The sequence below is a fragment of the Neodiprion lecontei genome, chromosome 2 (assembly GCF_021901455.1).
Source record: "Neodiprion lecontei isolate iyNeoLeco1 chromosome 2, iyNeoLeco1.1, whole genome shotgun sequence".
Lineage (NCBI taxonomy): Eukaryota > Metazoa > Arthropoda > Insecta > Hymenoptera > Diprionidae > Neodiprion > Neodiprion lecontei.
In genome coordinates, this window is record NC_060261.1 from 33,062,096 (window position 1) to 33,081,932 (window position 19,837).

The window sequence follows — 19,837 nt, forward strand, 5'->3', positions numbered from 1 at the left end:
AATCTACTTGCAACTCGCGAAGCTTGTCGTACTCGAATTAAATATATACTTCGTTCGTTCGAAAGTGTTACACCTATAGGTATACCTTAGTAATATCGTGGTACGCAAACTGTGAAGAATTAAGTGAGATATAAACGGGAAAAAATAAGATATGATTAGACAGAGAGAGAAAGAATAAGAAAACATTAAAGGAAAAGTATAGTCGGTAATGATTTTCTAATGAGGCTCACACCGACGTTTTTAAAGAATGGAGTGATGGAGCTTAATGATATATACATGTAATATTAATAACACAGACCTCGGTCATAAATCCGAAAAGCAATTTCTTCAAGATTTTTGCAGCTATATGCAATGTTCCGCTAAAATATTTATAAGAAAAGTTCGAATTTCTTTAAAAGGATCGGGATAAGCTAGTTGCGAAATTGACGATGGTGTACAGAAATACAGTGGTATTTATTTTTCTAAGAAAGATACAAAATTTTATATGTTTACAATAACTGATCGGTAGAAAAGTAGCTACGCTATGGATTCAAACAGTAATACCATAATGATAGTGATAAAAATAATCAGCAGTGATGTGTCAACTAATCCTAAACATATAATATTGACCAAGTACGGAAATTACATGGTTTAAATACTGTACGTACAGAAATGAAAACGAGTCTAATTACCTACGATCAGCTGGTATGCGTAATATATGTATAATTAAAAGTATGTATATAAGGACACATATAGCACGGTTAGTGATACATAAATAATTACTATAAAAAAAAAAAGGATTACGATATAATGATAATAATAATAATAATTTAGGTGAGTAATTTTGGGCAATCTGTTCAGGTCTAAATTGGAATTGTATCGTCCAATTGGTCAAGGGACATATTTCCAACTTTCGAATCACTTATTCCTTAACAGTTATAAATTCGTTGAGATTCGGGAATTTTCATTTTATAAGCGAATTCCCGGATTACGGGACGCTACGAAGTTCAGGAGCTCGTCGCTGTCCTCGCAAACGAAGGGTTTCAAATGGTGGCAGGCAACGTCGTGCCACTTGATACCGTCGTTGTAGAAATTGTTCAAAATCGACAAACAGGACTCGTCGTTACCCTGAAATTAATTACAATCGTTAATTCAAGCACTCACATTTGTCAATCATTCTAGAACCCAAGCATACAAGACACGAATGGATTACAAAAAAAAAATGGATACCGTATATGTCATGCAAAATTAGTTCTCTATATTCACACGTATTGCGAAAAATCGAAAAAATCACCGTTAAAATAGGCCAAGCCTCGTGAAAAGTAGCCGAAAACAAAAGCCAAGCTAATTCAAAGGCCAACATAAAATCAACATAGCCGCCGTTGGCTCGCTTGCGATATTATTTCCGTTTGAATTCAACTGTCAAAATTCGCCGTTCGGCAAACGCTGTTTCGAACCAAACGAGAAGACTGTAAGAATAGTTCAGTTGTGGTTTCACCACAGACGGAAGCGCACGCATCGAGAAATCAGCTCGTAGAAGTTACGCGTACGCGTTGCCATATCATGCATTGCTGCTGTGATTCACGCTTGAACCAATCAATCGCATCACATGTTAATATCAGTTCGAAGATACCTGTGCGGCTTCGCGGTTGTCGGGCTGAGCTTGTCCGTATCCTCCGGTCGCGCTCCAGTCACCGGAGTCTCGTTTAGTGGTGGGACCGATTTTAGCTCCGGAACCGGACCAGAACCATCCGTTTATGTTCTGGGGCTGTAGATCGGCCCTGTTGCAGCCGTTGAAGTTGCATTTGCGGCCAGAGGTCCAGATGTACTTGATGTTTCCTAGATTTCAAACAGGGTTAGTAAAATGTGGTTAAGGTTAACTAGAATTAGAAGTCGAATGACGCAGTTATCGTCGCTGCAAGTGAAACCGATGAGGGTTTTGCGCATTCGGAGTACGTTAAACCTCTCCAAGAATTTTTCATTCGTCTAAGTTTATCCATACAAGATTATCGGTATAGAAACTGCGTTCGTTTGCGTGATGCGTCAATTTTTAAACAGTTTCATTACCGCGGTACGAAGGTGCTCGGATGTGTAATGCAATAATCGCTTGACCGCGGACTCGCACGCAATATTTTACGTATGCGTATATTAGACTTTTCTACGAGGCTGGAGAAATTGCCTAGAGGTAATTTTTCGAGGTACGTAGTAATTTCGTAATTATTAAAATTGCTGAATTGACAACAATTCACAGAACTTTCGACACTTTTGTCATTAAATACTCCAGCCCTTACTGCCGTAAGTCCAGTTGTCTAAAAATTGTAAAATACTGAGGAAAAGGTGAAAAAAATTCTTAGCCAATTTGGGCACACCAGTAGGTACATACTTCGCTGTCCACAATTTTAGATGAATATTTATCACATTAGTCAAGATTCTCTTCCTTTTTACGAGCATAAACATCAATTTTCGGAACCTACTCTCGAGATTCATGTATAGATAAGGAGCCTGATTAATTACATGAAATTATTGCACGCACATACACTTGACTTTTACATCTTGATACTTTCGAGTTTCAACCTGACGCTCGATACGTAATTACTTCCTTCATTCATCCCGTGATTAATTACTAAAATTCTTATTAAGATTCTCCAGGGGTTCTTTTACTTTCTCGAATATATGTTACGTATAAACGTGGATGCAGAAACTTGAGCGGCAAGTTTTCACGAGTCGTCTCAGCGTTACGAAACCGTTAATGCTTACATCTGCACAGCGGTAGTGCAAGTAGCCGCGTCCAGGATGATTTGCTTACGTAATGTTCGTGTTACTGCCCCTCGGTATTGCATTTCAGTTTACGTGCCGCAGGTGCGCCTGAAATTGCGAAATGGCTAACTGACCGATCATTCGCCTAATACTCGTTTATCATCGATCGAATTACAATTCTTGGTGTGATAATATTCGCGCGCGAAATTTTAGCTGCATAACTCTACGTGTCTGTTCCTATTCGATCCCTCATTGCTCACTTTTAACCATCAATTAGATGCTCAGTGAATAATCGCCGATTTTCTAACCATTAGACTTGATAATTATACGACAATTATATCGTGGCCTTGCCAGGTTATTAATTGTTCGAGTATCTAAATACCGCGCTACGAAATGAAAAAAAACTCCGTGATATACGTAATCCTTTCGCGTGCCGTTTTTTTTTTTTTTTTTTTTTATTTTATTTATAGTTCCTCCTTTCCTTCACTCTCAATTATGGTTTCAACTCAGACATGCAGATAGGTGAAGGTGCAATCGAGTGAAAGCTGGGCTGACTGCCGTACAATCATCTGCTCTCAATTCTCAATGTAACATGCCCGCGGTGCATTGCCCCGCGAACCAACTTACACTGCGACTTTAGGCACTCTTACCTCTCGCGATTCTTTGTTTAATGAATTCATTCTCCTGCGGAGTCTCTAGGGATACGGCGTCCATGCAATGACGTCTGCAGATGTTCCTCGCGTCCAACCAATCCACTTCCAATCCTCTGGTCGGCGCGTGTTCCCAACTGAAGAAGTACGAATGGGCAACGTTTCTCGCATCTCGGTACGTCGAGTGACGAACGCCTGAAATTAGAATTAGAAGTTGTTTTCCACGTTCCTAGTTACAGCTTTTTCGCTAGACATCAATTGAATTACATACGTTTTGAATACAACCTTCTGCATTAAATTTGAATCAGTGACCAATCGAAATTCTTTGTGAGAAGCACCATTGATTTCAGAATCGAATCCCCGCCGATATAATACGTAGTATACTTTCCAAACCCCACGACGCACTTTATAGTTTTATAAAAATTTATGCCCACGAGGGAAGAAGTGACCCAGTTTAGGTAGAAAGCCTCGCACGTATGAGCGACAAGAACGTGGACGCAATGATAAGTTGATCTACGCCCTACGTATGGGGGTCTGTGCATACTCACGATTAGCGCAGCTTCTTGGATCAGGCAGAGCCAGGCGACGCTGGGCCGTCACTGCTACGAGCATAAAAAACAGTAGGTAGAACGCCCTGTACATTTTGGCAGCCTGGAAACAGACGAAATGACGAAAATTAAACGAGTAGACAAGTGAGGACAGTAGAAGCAGACCGTGAGTTGTCGGACGTCTGACTATAAATTTACTCAAGTTTATCGCCTAGCACTTTACACTCGGTGTTTCCGTCGTAGGTACACGGTTAAAGAAAAAATAGCACAGTCTTACTCTCGCGTGAAGTCGAGGATATAGCGATGCGGTGAAAATGATTGTGCAAACGATTGTGCATTTCAGGGTAAGTACGAAGCGTGGACGATTATGGAGGGGCTTTGAACCGACTGGATATTGTACGTAATTCACTCCTTGCGCAACAAAGTACCCGCTCGTGTGTTCTTAGGTAATACAAAGTACGCCGTATCAGATGCTTCTTTCTTACGTTACAACCTCGGCGCAAGTTTTATGGCTGACGTGAGTCGCCGTGTTGCAGACTAAGAATTCGAAACATCCTAAATAAGCGAAGTCACTTTTATGGCTGAAGTGTTTGACCTAGACGAAATAATACATGCGGATCTAACAGACTCCTTGATCTTAATTAATTACGAGCCTCCTCTACGCGATTAGAGAACAATTTTGATGCTTTCAAGGATCTCATCTACAGCCTGAAGGCTAATACCAGACAGCTGGTGCGTCCTTGCCACAGATTTCATCTCATCAACGAGCCTTCGAGATGCTGCATGACAAGTATGGACAATTTGCATCATAGGCATCTCGTCATTTGTATTAAATTAAAAATAACGATAATGATGTAACTGTAATAATAATAGGAGACGGGATGGCTCGGCAACAATTTCTGCGTCAAGGCTGAATGTACATACTTATTAAATGTTATTCACTACGTGCACTCTAATCGCTATTTATACGTGACATTGTATAAAATTGTGATGTTGAAAAAACTTTTGGTGCTTCAAGTACAGCTTGACGTTTACAAAAGTCTTTAAAAAAAAAAACTGCACTGAAGACACCCTGAAGTTAGTGAAACACATATTCAAACGGTGTAGATATGCATCGTGTAATCAGGTTTTCGTTAAATCACACGATCCGCGTGTTAATAACTGATGGAAAGTAGGAAAAAGTAGAAGAGAAAGATAAAGAAATCCACACGGGAAAGGTCATCGATTGCTCACTCTATCCTGGGGTTCAAGACACCTCGAGCGATAGCGAATGACGAGTACAAACTCTCTCTCCTTGGAATATATTTACACGTGAACAAGTCGAGCATGTGAATCAACTGGCGGTACGTTTTACAGGTCGAATATACGGGTGCTACAGCTGGGCGATAGCCATACGGGTTATTCACAACGGGCAACCTGGATGTATTGGAAGTGACGAACTTTCGAAAATTAATGTTTCACTTTCTACAGTGCAGGTCACGATAATTATCGCCTAATCGTTAATTGATAATTTAACGTAGGCCGAGAATTCCGGTTTCTCAAAATGTATTGAATTGGAAAAAAGGACACATGGAATCAGTTTATATAAATTATGAACAGTTTCAAGTTTCACCGCCGGACAGGGCGAGAGAGAGAGAGCGGTATTAATTATTACTCTACGATTCGAACCTAATTTTTGTCTGCATTTTGATAGAGAACGTTTCAGACTTGTGACCTTAATAGATTTTGGTAGAATCCCGCGTAGCCCTCTTTTCTGTGTCAGCATTTGTTCATCTTCACTCAACCGTGAGTTTGATTGATAACGGATGTATTTATAACGTTTTTTTTCTTTTCCAGTAGCTATTTCGGCACTGGTGAAAGATCATTAGAAGCAGTTGTTCTCTAAAGACTTTAGATGATTTTGTGCAATGATATTGCATCGTCAGAATCATCCTGGTGAATGGGATCAGTCGCGTCGTGAGAGACTCTGACCAACTTTCACGTAGGGAATCTTAGCCAATTGATAAGCGTATAAAGTGTATTTAAACATCTAATTACCGCGACACACAATTGCCGCATCCTCAATAACTAGGAACGTAAAGTTTCGCCTAAAAATATGTATAATAGAATGTGTATAATCAACATAAACTTAATTTTTATGTTCTTCGTTCATTAAACTATGTTATTCGATTTAATCGAATCTCATTCCATATCATCAAATGTCAACGCAAATTTTTTTTTTAGAAAACCTTTTTTTTTATCCCCGCGCGACGAATGACAAAACTAGAAACTGGATTAAGTAAAATTTGCATTAAATTTATTATAAAGATAGAAAAGTAGATGAAATTGAAAGGGTCTCTTGAATTCTGTAAATCAGGTCTAATCGGTTAGTAGACAGTGGAAAATCCTTTTTTGTGACTGATATTTGCTGAATCCACTGATAGCATTGAACTAGAGTAAATAAATACTGCAGTTGCCTATTTACATTTTATATTTGTGTAACAACTTGTGCGAATTCACATCATCTACCGGAATACCGCGACGTTAGCCAACTCAGGTTACGGTATTCCTGACTGTTAACGGACTTACAAGGGCACCGGGTCACAAGGTTTACCAAGTGGCTTATAAGAAAAAGGATAACAATGCCGTCGCGAATATTAAACACCGTCCAGTCATTCGCTACTGGAAAAGCATTATTCGTTAATCAAGAACGCGAATCAGCTAATTTTCAATATTTCTTTCCAGTTATATTGGTGATTTCTAGTAATTACCAGAGCAGAACAGCTGTCTCGTCAATCGACGGATAATTCCATTTCAATTACATATATCATGGAAAAGAGTTCATAATCAGATTTACTCAACACTCGAACACCTCTTCTGTCTAATATCCTTTTTTTCCTTGTTCAAGAAACAAATCTTATGGTGTTGTCGATACGATGATCCATTTGGAACTTGTGGTCATAACCGATATGATGATTATCCGAAATATGAATATACATGCATATTCATGAATCAGTAAATGTCAAGTTCAAGTGATTTTATAATACAGAGAGCTAACAAGAAACTCGTTTTCAAGTTTAGCTTTCACGCGTGTTTAGTTGATGAAGTGTAAAAAAAAAAAAAATAACATAAAAAAGAAAACAGTTAAATAATGAAAACGACGCGTAGAATAATATTCTCTCGATCACTATTTAAACCGTAGAAATGAGAACAGCCAATTTACTACGCCACCTCAGAATCGGTGGCAAACAATTTCCGCTCCAATGCAACTTTTAATTCCTCAAAAAGAAAACGAAGGATGCCGAGCAAGTATGAGTCCGATTGCAAGGTTCGTCAACAGTCGGAAGGCCAATAAATTTCCTTCCTGGGACCGGGGACATTGGAATCCGTCGTCGAGTCACGATGTACCGGTTGAATTCGCACGTTCGTCCCACGTATATGTGTATCTACACTCACATGCGTGTATCTCCGGTCTGCCCACCGGCCTGCAGTAAATATTTCTCTGGCCCAGATCACAGCGAGGTATATCAAATGTCCCGAATTATTCTGAGGCCTGATCGTTTCGCAGGTGAATTCGGCACGGGCCAGTCACTGATCGGCCTTTCGCCAGAGGCGTTGTAATTCACCATCTGCGGAGTTTCGTTTCGCAGCTATCATCGATAGCCACTTTTCTATCCGTGCGATTGTGTGGATGTATGTAATTATTGGCAGTTCTTTCGGCAATAAGCATAGACTCGCCTCCTCGCTTTGACCGGTTGTTAATTTTATTAAACTTTAATGGCCCGGTGCGTCTGAAAATTGTTTAACCACGGAGTTTCTCTCACACCGTGATTTCCACCTTGCGCTCTTCCATTTCACACTTCAAACCCTCAGCGTCGCGGCCTGGTTATATTCTGAGTAACGAACTGAACCAACTCCGCGAAAAGAACTGTGCCTTGGCCTGACCCATTCACCGGCATATCCTCCGTGACTTCTTCGTATACACCGTTTTAGGCGTTTCCTTTTTATTCTTTTTCTTTCATTGTCCATATTACTTGTCGGTTTCGTCATTTAAACAGCTATACTTTATGTCGTTCTGTGAAATACGGTAAAAGTAGCCTAATTTCAGGAAACATTCGTCATTCTATGGGTAACGAGCATTGTAGTCTGTTATTTCAGTAAAGGTTCATCGTTTCCTTAGTTCGTACTACGTACTTGAAATTTAATCTGCCATGTCTTGCATAAGTTACTGTGCATATAGTAAAATGGAAAACGTGACTATACTTGCAATCGAGACTTTGCAAATACACAAAAAACAAAAAAAACCAAGAAACAAAGAAACATTAATCACCTTGTGATTATCACGATGTGAGCAACGCGTAGCTGAAGACATGGGAAAATGACGAAACAGTGTTACTTTGTTTGAAGTAAAACTTTCATTTTAATCCAGGAACTTGTTTTCAAAATAAACTTAATTGTCTGTTTTAAAACTTAGTTCAAATTTAAAGTCAATTGGTTGGAGAATTCGGAGTTTATCAGTGAAACCGAATTGACAATTGCAACTCAGTAAGTTTTATGAATATACAATGTAAAAGAATGTTAAAATAATATTATCAAGTCATAAGAGTTTAATATAAATATTTAAAGCACCAATAATTCTTTTTTCCCCTTATCACAGATATACATAGTTATTGAAGTTTTTCTGGATGCAGTATTACAATTCGCTCACTGGGAACAGAAAATGGTGATCTTCTCTCAGGTACAGTGCCCGCTGTGTAATGAGCGAAGATGTAACTTTCCGCGTTCAATCAAGCTTCAATTAAAATAATTAATGAATAATTCGCTACGCGATGCTCGGGCATATAAGCAGTAATTTCATTGCACGTAGAAAGTTGGCGACGAAAATATTCATTACGTCACGACGCAGATTGTCGAGTAATTTCTTTCAGTTCTTGTTTTTCTTCAACCCTGGTAAGATAACAGCTGTAGGCTTTGCAGCAAGTCTACTTTTAGCGTTGGAAATTTATTATTCCGTCAGAGCGTCGTCGCGACGCTGCAAGTGAGTATAACAAGTGAAAATCGTCGCACGTGACGTACCGGAAACGGAAGTCGAAATGCAAATGATTGAAAATTTCATTCTACTGTCTTGCAATCACGAACGATTTCCATGAAAGAATCTAGCATAATTTGACGATTGGCCAACGCCGATCGAGCTAGAATCTCTGATTGAGCCGAGGCTTCGTTATGCGCTATAGAAAATAACCGTACCAAATTGGGAGAATATATTATTTGTGAGCGTGTCGTTTTCTCCTCCACGGTGTGACAAATTGAGATTTCATCTTCCTTGCATGGCGAGTATACCTACTTATCATTGCCTGAGGGCGTAGCCTAAAAAAGTTGAATTTTAAATCACTTACCGTTATGCAGAAGCCACTTTTGACCATCCTCTACTCTCCATGCCTACATGAGATTCTTGTCCCTATTTAATTATGTTTTTTCTTTTTTTTTTTCAACATTCTTCAGGCAAGCCTCGGAATTCGATCTGTTTTTTATTCCTTGACATTACTATACGCGTATAAATTCTAATGAACGAATTCCTCCTCAAAGACATGGTTAAAATTCGTGACTATACCTTATAAAAAAATATTGAAAACTGAACTTTTCTTTTGTCATTTTCCCTCAATTCATCTCGCATTTTCGAATCGCGTCAGACGTGAAACGGCTTGAATTAGAATGATAAAAAGTGTGCCAATTTTCACGGAGTACGCTTGAAAATGTCTCTCCGCGCTCTTCCAGACAATACCATTTCAGACATGCCGCAAAGAAGTCCGTGCAGGCGTCCAGGTATAGCTCAGCGAACCCGTTACATGGCCGCGGCACTCTTTACTCGCCAACTCGCCGGAGATGCCGCATAGCCAGACTAACCGCTAACGTTCAATATATGGGGATCAGAGTTACGTTGGTACAAGATGTAATCTCACCGTCGAAAATCACTCCATATCCCCCTCAACATCGGCCGTATGATAGATGTAAATAAAAGTTGAACATGACAGTGACTGACGTGGAGATACAAACATTATCAGCTGATGTTCGAATCAATCAACGAACTTAAACTATTACTGTCAAATTAAATCGTCAAATCATTAACTCATCCTTCACTCAACCTTTCATCTAATTGATCTATTAGTCGCTTAGTCGCCTCATCAATGTTTGTACCGTAGGCTAATTGTTCAAGGTGTTCGAATGAATGCTACTTATACTTAATTCACGACAGATTTGATTAAGTAACTAGAAGGTAGTAATTAATCTTCAACTTTCTTAGTATCAAAAAAACTTAAGATGTGACAAAATGTATTGAACATACATTTTTTGTCGCATTCATTGCTAAAATCCCGTATGTTTATATACTATACCAGTGTGAATTTCTCAGACACTCTACAAAGACGAGCGGCAATTCGCGGACTCTTAATTCTCTTTCGTTTCGCGACAGGTGTATGAAAAGAATCGACCGACGGTGAAATTCGATTTATTACTTTAAAAATAAAGAAAGTAAAAAATAAAAAACAAAAAAAAAAAACAAAAAATGTTCTCCTTGAGAGTTGACAAGTTTGCAGATATTCTAACCACGTATTATCGTTCAAAATCGCTTACCTTTTTCAGCCGATTTTGTTAAAGACGGGAGATATACTTCTGGTCGCGCGAACGAAGAATAAGAGACGAAACTAACTGACGCTGTAGACAACGCGAGGCTAGTATATACGCGGCCCACATTCGCGACTGCGACGAGTAACCCAAATAACTCCCACCACCTTGTACTCCTATTCAGTTACCTGCTCCCCGTGATGCGACTTGTTCAAGTCTTTCGAACCCGTGTGTCTTTCTTTAATTCCTTTCTTTCTTTACAGTGGTAGACATGCCCTGCACACCACGTTCTTCGCGGGGGTCTCATCGCGGCTTTTATACCCCGTGAAGAAGACCCTCCGTTCGATCGCTCACAGTCGATGCTGTATTCCCACCTCGAATAAGTCCGCATATTCCGGGCAATGACTTGCTCCTCAGAGGGGGATGCCTTGCCTTCTCAAAACCCCTACCAGACAGTCGGAGTCTCATCATCGCCGCAGGAACGGTCTGGTATTCGCTTCATCTCCTCTCACTGGCGGATAAACTATACTTGCAATTTTGCAATCCTTCTCACATTGACATCCCTGCAATGCAATATGGCCTCGAATGTGTATGCGAGGGCACGTAAAAGGATTTCGGTTGGATTCTACGGAAAATTGATAGATTTCATTGGTGCACGTATCATTGGTGAGTAATCCCACCCCCGTTTCGCCCTGAATTTGTCTTTCTTTGGATATTTAATCGTGGAGGCATTTCTCACTACTTCAGTTTCGCTAATTTATTGTGTTTACAGCATATTGACGATGAGAGTGAACTTCAAACACGTTTGGTATGAGCGTCTTAACTTTTTTGGAGAAAGATACCTCTACTGTACAGTAGAAGAAAAGAAATCCGAGATAATCTTCTCCAAAAATTATCTACAGTGTAGACAAGCAGTGGAAGTGTAGACAGTGCTATTTAGGTAGTGAGTTTGAACTTAGAGAACAGAAAAAAACAACCTGAGTAAAATTTCAAAGAATTTTCTTTGGCCAGTCTCAATTTTCAAAGTCTATAAATCCAGACTTCTAATTATTGTTATGGAAAAAACACCACGTGGTCGAGAAATAAATTGTCGGAATTATACTTCGTTTTTCATTTCACCTCTGCTTGAACATCGAATAGTATAAGATCCGATGAGTTATTCACACCGTCGTACCACGCGTATCTACATATACACATTCGAGATCCGTCATGTAGGTTTGCAGAATATTTTTAACCGTCCATAAATTATTATACCGAAATTCTGTGGAAATTTCACCTTCCGCAATTGGTTACACTTGCATGTATTATTTTATGCCACGATCGTAGGAAGCCGCTGATACTTCGTTACTACCTAAAGTATTGGGTTCTGTAATGTAAAGCATCACGGCTTAGTGCACCGGGTTCGCAAGATAACTACGTGGAGCTACCATCTTCATCGCAGACCTTTCACTTTAACTTTCTCAGGTTGTTATTATGTGTATCTTAAAATAATTCATAGAAGAATCGCCATCATTAACAAGCACCATTTAACCGCGATTTTACAGCAACTTCGCAATCTCTACAATTTCAAATCAGCGTACACGCAATATATTGAAACCATGTTTTATTGCGTATCATCGTACAGCGCGTTCTAACATTAAAGATATCTCTATCGAAATACTGTTTTCTACTTTCAATACTGTTGGTGTGATACTTTGCAATGACTTAACTTTGAGCTCTTTATATCGATAGAAGAGCCGCCAAGTTGTTGATAATTTTACTCATCCTCGGCAATTACTTGCTATTGATTTTAAATCCGGTTTCGGTTGACAGCACCTTTCAACTGAGACCTGAACGCGCAGCTTAATACTCGCTGAGATTTGCAACAGTGAAGATTGCCGGGCAGTAGCCTAACGGTGTTGTCTGTACTAGAAAATGAAGACAGTCACCTGAGAGTATTATTGTCAAGCTAGTTATAGATAAAGATAAAATAGTGTAAATTGTCTTCAGAATATCGAATATCGAATGCATAGGTTACTGCAAGGTGGATAACAAACACCAAAGCAAGTTTGTAACTTATGACCGCCATATCTTAGCATAAGTTTAGCTTCGTACTTGCAGTAAAATTACTACAAATTTTATAACTCATGATCTTGTATGATTAAATAAATACAAGGTTACCGTATATCTGAAGATGCGAACTACTAGTCAGGAGAAAGACACTTTTGGAAAAATGGTCTAATACGCGGAAACGTGGAGAACGAGCTACTTCGCCTAGGTATATTACCCACAGTATCAGTGACAAGAATTATGGTAATCAAATGCGAAATAGATCGTTCTTTCCTCATTTTGAGCGATGTCCTGTCCTTCACACGTTTCACAAAATACAGCCTGCTCGTCTTGCACTTTCTGAAATAGCCTCTTCTTCTGGCTAGCGCAACAGTGTTCGGTAAGATATTGTAATTTATAATCCGGGAGTCGAAATATGTACAATGTCATAATTTTTTTTTTGGGATGTAATGGCTTCCAGAAACAAGTCAGATTGAAAACTGGAGACGAGAACCGGTGCTTTCAACATGGTATTGCCGTTGCCGATGATACAGAATCGAGTTCAAGAAAATCATATACATACAGAATCTTCGTTTGTTTCTAAACAAAAATCGTATACTCGAATATTACTAACGCTGGTTATTTGACAAAGACTATAGCAATAACTGAACTTTTTCCGCATTCAGTCTAGAGATTTTGATAATCTTGACATGGCAATACGCTGCGTCAACGTATAAATGATGTGCACATTTGATTACTGAATTAAAAGTTACCATTTTTTTTTTTTTTAAATTTCAGAGTCCTTCGCAAGGACATTGTTGATATGACCTGCAGGAATGAAAAGAAACAGAGCTGCATGTATTTGATTGAATTTATTCGTTCAATGACACGTAGAGGCTTGCAATCAACATGATACACTTTTTTTTGCTATTAGTCACATTAGACATTATGAAGTACTGCTCCTTTTCAACTCGTTTTTCATTCCGTCAATTTTCTGGAAATCAACTCGTGGTAAAGTTATCTTTGGAATTGGCCAAGCTGTGTTAGGATCGACAGACACCGGATTCAAAAAATGGTCAGTCAATTCCTGCACACTCTGACCCCAACGACTATTCAAGATAAATTCCATCGTTGCACTGCATGCAAGTAGTCGATGACCGTCTTCGTTAAGGGATTCCAATCGCTCCACCATCAGTTTCTGGCAATAGACAATCACAACATTAACGTACAATCAACTGCAAATTCTGTATGATCAACGTAGGTACATAAAACGCTGTTGATTTAATCACATTATATTTCCATTTAATTTTCAAAATCAAAACTCAATGAAATTACGTGATTCTTGTCGCTCAGTAGTCTGAGCTCGCGATAAAACTGGTACAAATTAAGTAGCGTCCTTTTGTACGTTGTAGAAGCGATTTCGAAATTGTCTTCGAGGTTGTCGTTTGGAGGCTGCTTCTCTTGAGTAAAATTATATTCCGAAGCCTTTCTCCCGTACCATTTATTGAAAAATCTACCACCCGCTTCAACTTGAGCAGGAAAGCATTTCGTGCGGCCCGTAAAGGGCGAACATTTGACGAACAAGTATCTACACAGTTGGAAAATCTCTTCTTCCGGTGCTTCGATCAAGTGCACGAGGTATTGGGGATATACTAACAGCAATCCGGTCACTGCTTCGGAGGAATATTCCTTGGCGGCGAGACTGAACGCTTTTAATACATGGTCACTCGATTCGTTCGTTTTAGCGCAATAAATCAGTCTGCAGATATCCGAGGCTCTGTTGCTCTCGACGAAATGCAGCATCGACTTTCTCTCAGGTTCCTCCATCGTGCTACACGGTTGTTTGGTCGATACAATTGATATGGTGGATGTCAGCACAACTTTAAAACACGTGTTGCTGCATGTTTGTTTGATATAATACGGCTGCACATTTCGTTGTGGTGGCAATCCTTAATTGGAAGCAGCGATTCAGTAAGCTGACAAAGTTAGTTTTCATAAAAATGATGTATACGTGAAGTGTTTAAAATACAGTATATGCTTGCATGCTGTTTAACAATATGTGAGATTTTTGATAAAGGTTCCACTAAATTTGTCTAAATCAGTATTCGTAGTTGCCTTAGTTGTTGTGATTATGAGTTTGATACACATAGAGGATAAAATAGGGATCCTTACGACGATAAGGAAAAGACATTTTTCAGCAGGGGCTTTTTCCTTCGTTACTTCTTTTCTGTTGATCCCACGCTCTTTTCGCTGCGTTTTCTGAGTTCCTGGGGGTCCAATTGGTCAGGAAAGCGTCATTTAAATCAAATCTGAGACCAAAAATTTTCGCGTCCAAAAATGGAAAAAAAGTAAGGCTAACCCCTTTGCATTTTTGGCGAAAATCTTGGCGATTTTGAAAAGTGCTGGAATAAATTCTTTCTGGCACTACTCCTACGTAATTTTGCGGGAGAAATCGATTGGGCGCAGTTCCAATACGCTGCGATCAACGCATCGAAAGTTACAGCCAAAAAACAAAACCTGTGATTATATGAATCCTTACGTAATGTTTTTGATGTGTTTTTATACTGAAAATATTTATTGCTATTCCAGGTACAACCCGAGGTGGTTATCGGTGGTTGTTCGAGGTGGTTGGCGACTGTTGGAGGTGGTCGGAGGTGGACGAGGAGGAGGACGAACTGAACTGAGTCTCAAAGCCCTGTTGACATAAAAGCAGCTATTCGATAGAAATTATAGTTTATAGTTTACACAGCCCATTGCATGATATTTCATTATAAATACATATGTTTCAATGTATTTAGGAATAATTTATCAAATATACAGAGGTCATGTGCAAATAATAAATGAATTGATTCGACCGCAGTTTGATGTATTCATTAGAGCTTCAACAATAAATTTAAGCTTTGTTACTTCTTTTATTTTATTATGGATAATCAAAAACATTTCCGACTAATCGTGCTGTGGAAGCATGGGGATTAAACCAAATGTAGGAAAAGATTAGAAACAGTGGATGTAGAGTACGGGTATTTTTCTAATAATGCAAATAGAATAGAATACCGCGCCTTGCGAGTTAGCTTTCCAGACAGAGATGAATGATGAATTTTAAGGACTGCATTATCGTTGTTGAATACTCTAGGCCTCATGGGAAAAGAAAATCTGTAACGACAAAATTGATGCACCGGATCATCGTCGACTTTAACTTTTGAAATGTCCTACCATTTCCGAACACCTCCAACCATCCTATTTACCTATATTACTAGATTAGCTATGATATGAAAAGAGGAGAATTATTCGTTTCGAAATGGGATTCTATTCGACGCGCGCTCGATGTATCCCATGACATTAGTATTCATAATTATTCCAACAACTTTTCATTTGCTCTCTCGATCTTGAATTTTCATAGGCATAGAATCGAAACGTTGTTTTAGCTGGTCGCAAGTGAAGTATCTGCGTTGGGTGGAGGAGCAAAATTGTTTTTCGAAAAGTATTCGGATGGAAAAAAATTCCGAGTAACTGTAATACATCACGGATGCGCTAATTTTGAACGAGATGAAACGGATGCTTCGTATATGAGACAGTATTTAACGCTGCGCAGTGATTTAAAGACCTAGAAAGGCGACAGGGAGAGAAAGAACGACGCTTCTTAACACTTCGAGTGTATTTTAACACACATTTGAAAGATACGAGCGAAATTTTTCATCATCCAACTGTCGCAGAACGGCAGCGTTATCAGCCGAGCCGTTCACTGAAGAATATATCTTCAGTCAACGGCTGACCATCGAAGGGCATGGCCGCTTGAGTCTGGAATCGGCAGGAGAGATGAAGTGCGTATTTCTTGTATGAAACGTGAAAACTAAAAGCATTATACATCATATCATATCATCATACATCGTACACCATACATCATACATCGTACATCATACATCATACATCATCATACATGGTATTAAAGGTCGGAACCAAAGTTCGGATGTCGGATGTTCAGAAAGTGACGTCACCAATTCAAAATCAGCTAGCCGAATTCCTCAGTCGGGAAACAACCGCGCAGTAGAGCGGACGTATGAGAGTCGCGCTCCGCAAATTTCGAGTACCGGGTTCTCAACCTCCCGGATCCCGCGCTTCGGGTCCGCTACGTATTTCGAGTACCGGGTTCTCAACCTCCCGGATCCCGCGCCTCGGGTCCGCTACGCGGTGAAACTCGACTTCCAGGACAAGCGCTCCGTAATTTCTTTACTCCAGGTCCGCTACCTGGTGAAACACGACTTTCAGGACACGCGCTCCGTAGTTTTTGCGCTCAAGGTCCACTACCTGCAGGAACTCGACTTCCAGAACAAGCGCTCCGTAGTTTTGGCTGTCCAGGTACTTGACCTGATGACTTTTGACCTCCGGGAGTAATTTTGCGTAGTTTCGGCTGTACAGGTTCGTGACCTCGTGACTTTTGACCAAGCACTGTGTAGCTTCTGCGCGGGTCCGCTACGCGGTGAAACTCGACTTCCAGGATAAGCGCTCCGTGGTTCCTCGTTCATGTTTACAATAAATTATTTCAATTCGTTTTTCGCGCAAGCCCAAATTCAGTAGCTGTCAGTGCGCTAATAAAATTTCTATAACTTTATAATCTTCTCATAATCTTTTTGGTAAAATATGTCGATAAGAAAATTATATTAAACCTTACACATTATTTTTGATTTGTCCTCATGCTGAAAATATTTATTAGTATTCGAGGTATAACTCGAGGTGGTTGGCGGTGGTCGTTGGGGGTGGTTAGGGGCGGTTGCGGGTAATCGAGGTGATTCAGGAAAGCGGACGAGGATTTGTGCTCGGTGAGTAAAACACTTTTATAATATTTCACGGCAATTGTAATTATATTTTATCTAAAATATTTCAAACTGGTCATGTTTACATTAAATTATTTCAATTCATTTTTCGCGCAAGCACATATTCAGTAGCTATGAATAAGCTTATACAATTTATCATGTTATTAATTAATTAATTAATCAATTTCTCAATTATATTAATCCTTACACAATATTTTCGATGTGTTCTTAAACTGAAAATATTTTTTACTATTCAAGGTATAACCTGAGGTGGTTGAAGGTGGTAGGAGGTGGACGAGGAGGAGGACGAGGAGGACGAGGATTTGTGCTGGGTGAGTAAAACACTTTTATAATATTTGATGGCAATTGTAATTATATTTCATCTGAAGTATTACAAACTTGTCACGTTTACAATAAATTATTTCAATTCATTTTTCGTGCAAGCACATATTCAGTAGCTATGAACAATCTTGTACAATTCATTATATTATCAATTAGTTAATTAATATTCTTATAATATTTAATGGCAATTGTCATTATATTTCATCTGAAATATTACAAACTTGTCACGTTTACAATAAATTATTTCAATTCGTTTTTCGTGCAAGCACATATTCAGTAGCTATGAATAATCTTGTACAATTTATTATATTATCAATTAGTTAATTAATATTCTTATAATATTTCATGGCAATTGTAATCATATTTCATCTGAAATATTACAAACTTGTCACGTTTACAATGAATTATTTCAATTCATCTTTCGTGCAAGCACATATTCAGTAGCTATGAATAATCTTGTACAATTCATTATATTATCAATTAGTTAATTAATATTCTTATAATATTTCATGGCAATTGTAATCATATTTCATCTGAAATATTACAAACTTGTCACGTTTACAATAAATTATTTCAATTCGTTTTTCGTGCAAGCACATATTCAGTAGTTATGAATAATCTTGTACAATTTATTATATTATCAATTAGTTAATTAATATTCTTATAATATTTCATGGCAATTGTAATCATATTTCATCTGAAATATTACAAACTTGTCACGTTTACAATAAATTATTTCAATTCATCTTTCGTGCAAGCACATATTCAGTAGCTATGAATAATCTTGTACAATTCATTATATTATCAATTAGTTAATTAATATTCTTATAATATTTAATGGCAATTGTCATTATATTTCATCTGAAATATTACAAACTTGTCACGTTTACAATAAATTATTTCAATTCGTTTTTCGTGCAAGCACATATTCAGTAGCTATGAATAATCTTGTACAATTTATTATATTATCAATTAGTTAATTAATATTCTTATAATATTTCATGGCAATTGTAATCATATTTCATCTGAAATATTACAAACTTGTCACGTTTACAATAAATTATTTCAATTCGTTTTTCGTGCAAGCACATATTCAGTAGCTATGAATAATCTTGTACAATTTATTATATTATCAATTAGTTAATTAATATTCTTATAATATTTCATGGCAATTGTAATCATATTTCATCTGAAATATTACAAACTTGTCACGTTTACAATGAATTATTTCAATTCATCTTTCGTGCAAGCACATATTCAGTAGCTATGAATAATCTTGTACAATTCATTATATTATCAATTAGTTAATTAATATTCTTATAATATTTCATGGCAATTGTAATCATATTTCATCTGAAATATTACAAACTTGTCACGTTTACAATAAATTATTTCAATTCGTTTTTCGTGCAAGCACATATTCAGTAGTTATGAATAATCTTGTACAATTTATTATATTATCAATTAGTTAATTAATATTCTTATAATATTTCATGGCAATTGTAATCATATTTCATCTGAAATATTACAAACTTGTCACGTTTACAATAAATTATTTCAATTCAAGCACATATTCAGTAGCTATGAATAATCTTGTACAATTCATTATATTATCAATTAGTTAATTAATATTCTTATAATATTTAATGGCAATTGTCATTATATTTCATCTGAAATATTACAAACTTGTCACGTTTACAATAAATTATTTCAATTCGTTTTTCGTGCAAGCACATATTCAGTAGCTATGAATAATCTTGTACAATTTATTATATTATCAATTAGTTAATTAATATTCTTATAATATTTCATGGCAATTGTAATCATATTTCATCTGAAATATTACAAACTTGTCACGTTTACAATAAATTATTTCAATTCATCTTTCGTGCAAGCACATATTCAGTAGCTATGAATAATCTTGTACAATTCATTATATTATCAATTAGTTAATTAATATTCTTATAATATTTAATGGCAATTGTCATTATATTTCATCTGAAATATTACAAACTTGTCACGTTTACAATAAATTATTTCAATTCGTTTTTCGTGCAAGCACATATTCAGTAGCTATGAATAATCTTGTACAATTTATTATATTATCAATTAGTTAATTAAT

General features: G+C 37.7%; 2 protein-coding genes across 2 annotated transcripts; both read right to left on the reverse strand.

Moving 5' to 3' along the window:
• Positions 1-434: 434 nt before the first annotated feature.
• LOC107226222 lies at positions 435-10,670 on the reverse strand. The gene is made up of 5 exons (XM_015666957.2): positions 10,544-10,670; positions 3,935-4,037; positions 3,387-3,581; positions 1,613-1,818; positions 435-1,107 (listed from the first exon to the last, which is right to left on the reverse strand). Exons 2-5 carry the CDS (start codon positions 4,026-4,028, stop codon positions 949-951), a joined length of 654 nt encoding a protein of 217 aa, XP_015522443.1. The 5' UTR covers positions 4,029-4,037; positions 10,544-10,670; the 3' UTR covers positions 435-948.
• A 2,793-nt stretch (positions 10,671-13,463) lies between these two features.
• LOC124293028 lies at positions 13,464-14,389 on the reverse strand. The gene is made up of 2 exons (XM_046731927.1): positions 13,898-14,389; positions 13,464-13,760 (listed from the first exon to the last, which is right to left on the reverse strand). The coding sequence occupies exons 1-2, from the start codon at positions 14,387-14,389 to the stop codon at positions 13,509-13,511; spliced, it is 744 nt and encodes a 247-aa protein (XP_046587883.1). The 3' UTR covers positions 13,464-13,508.
• Positions 14,390-19,837: the final 5,448 nt, after the last annotated feature.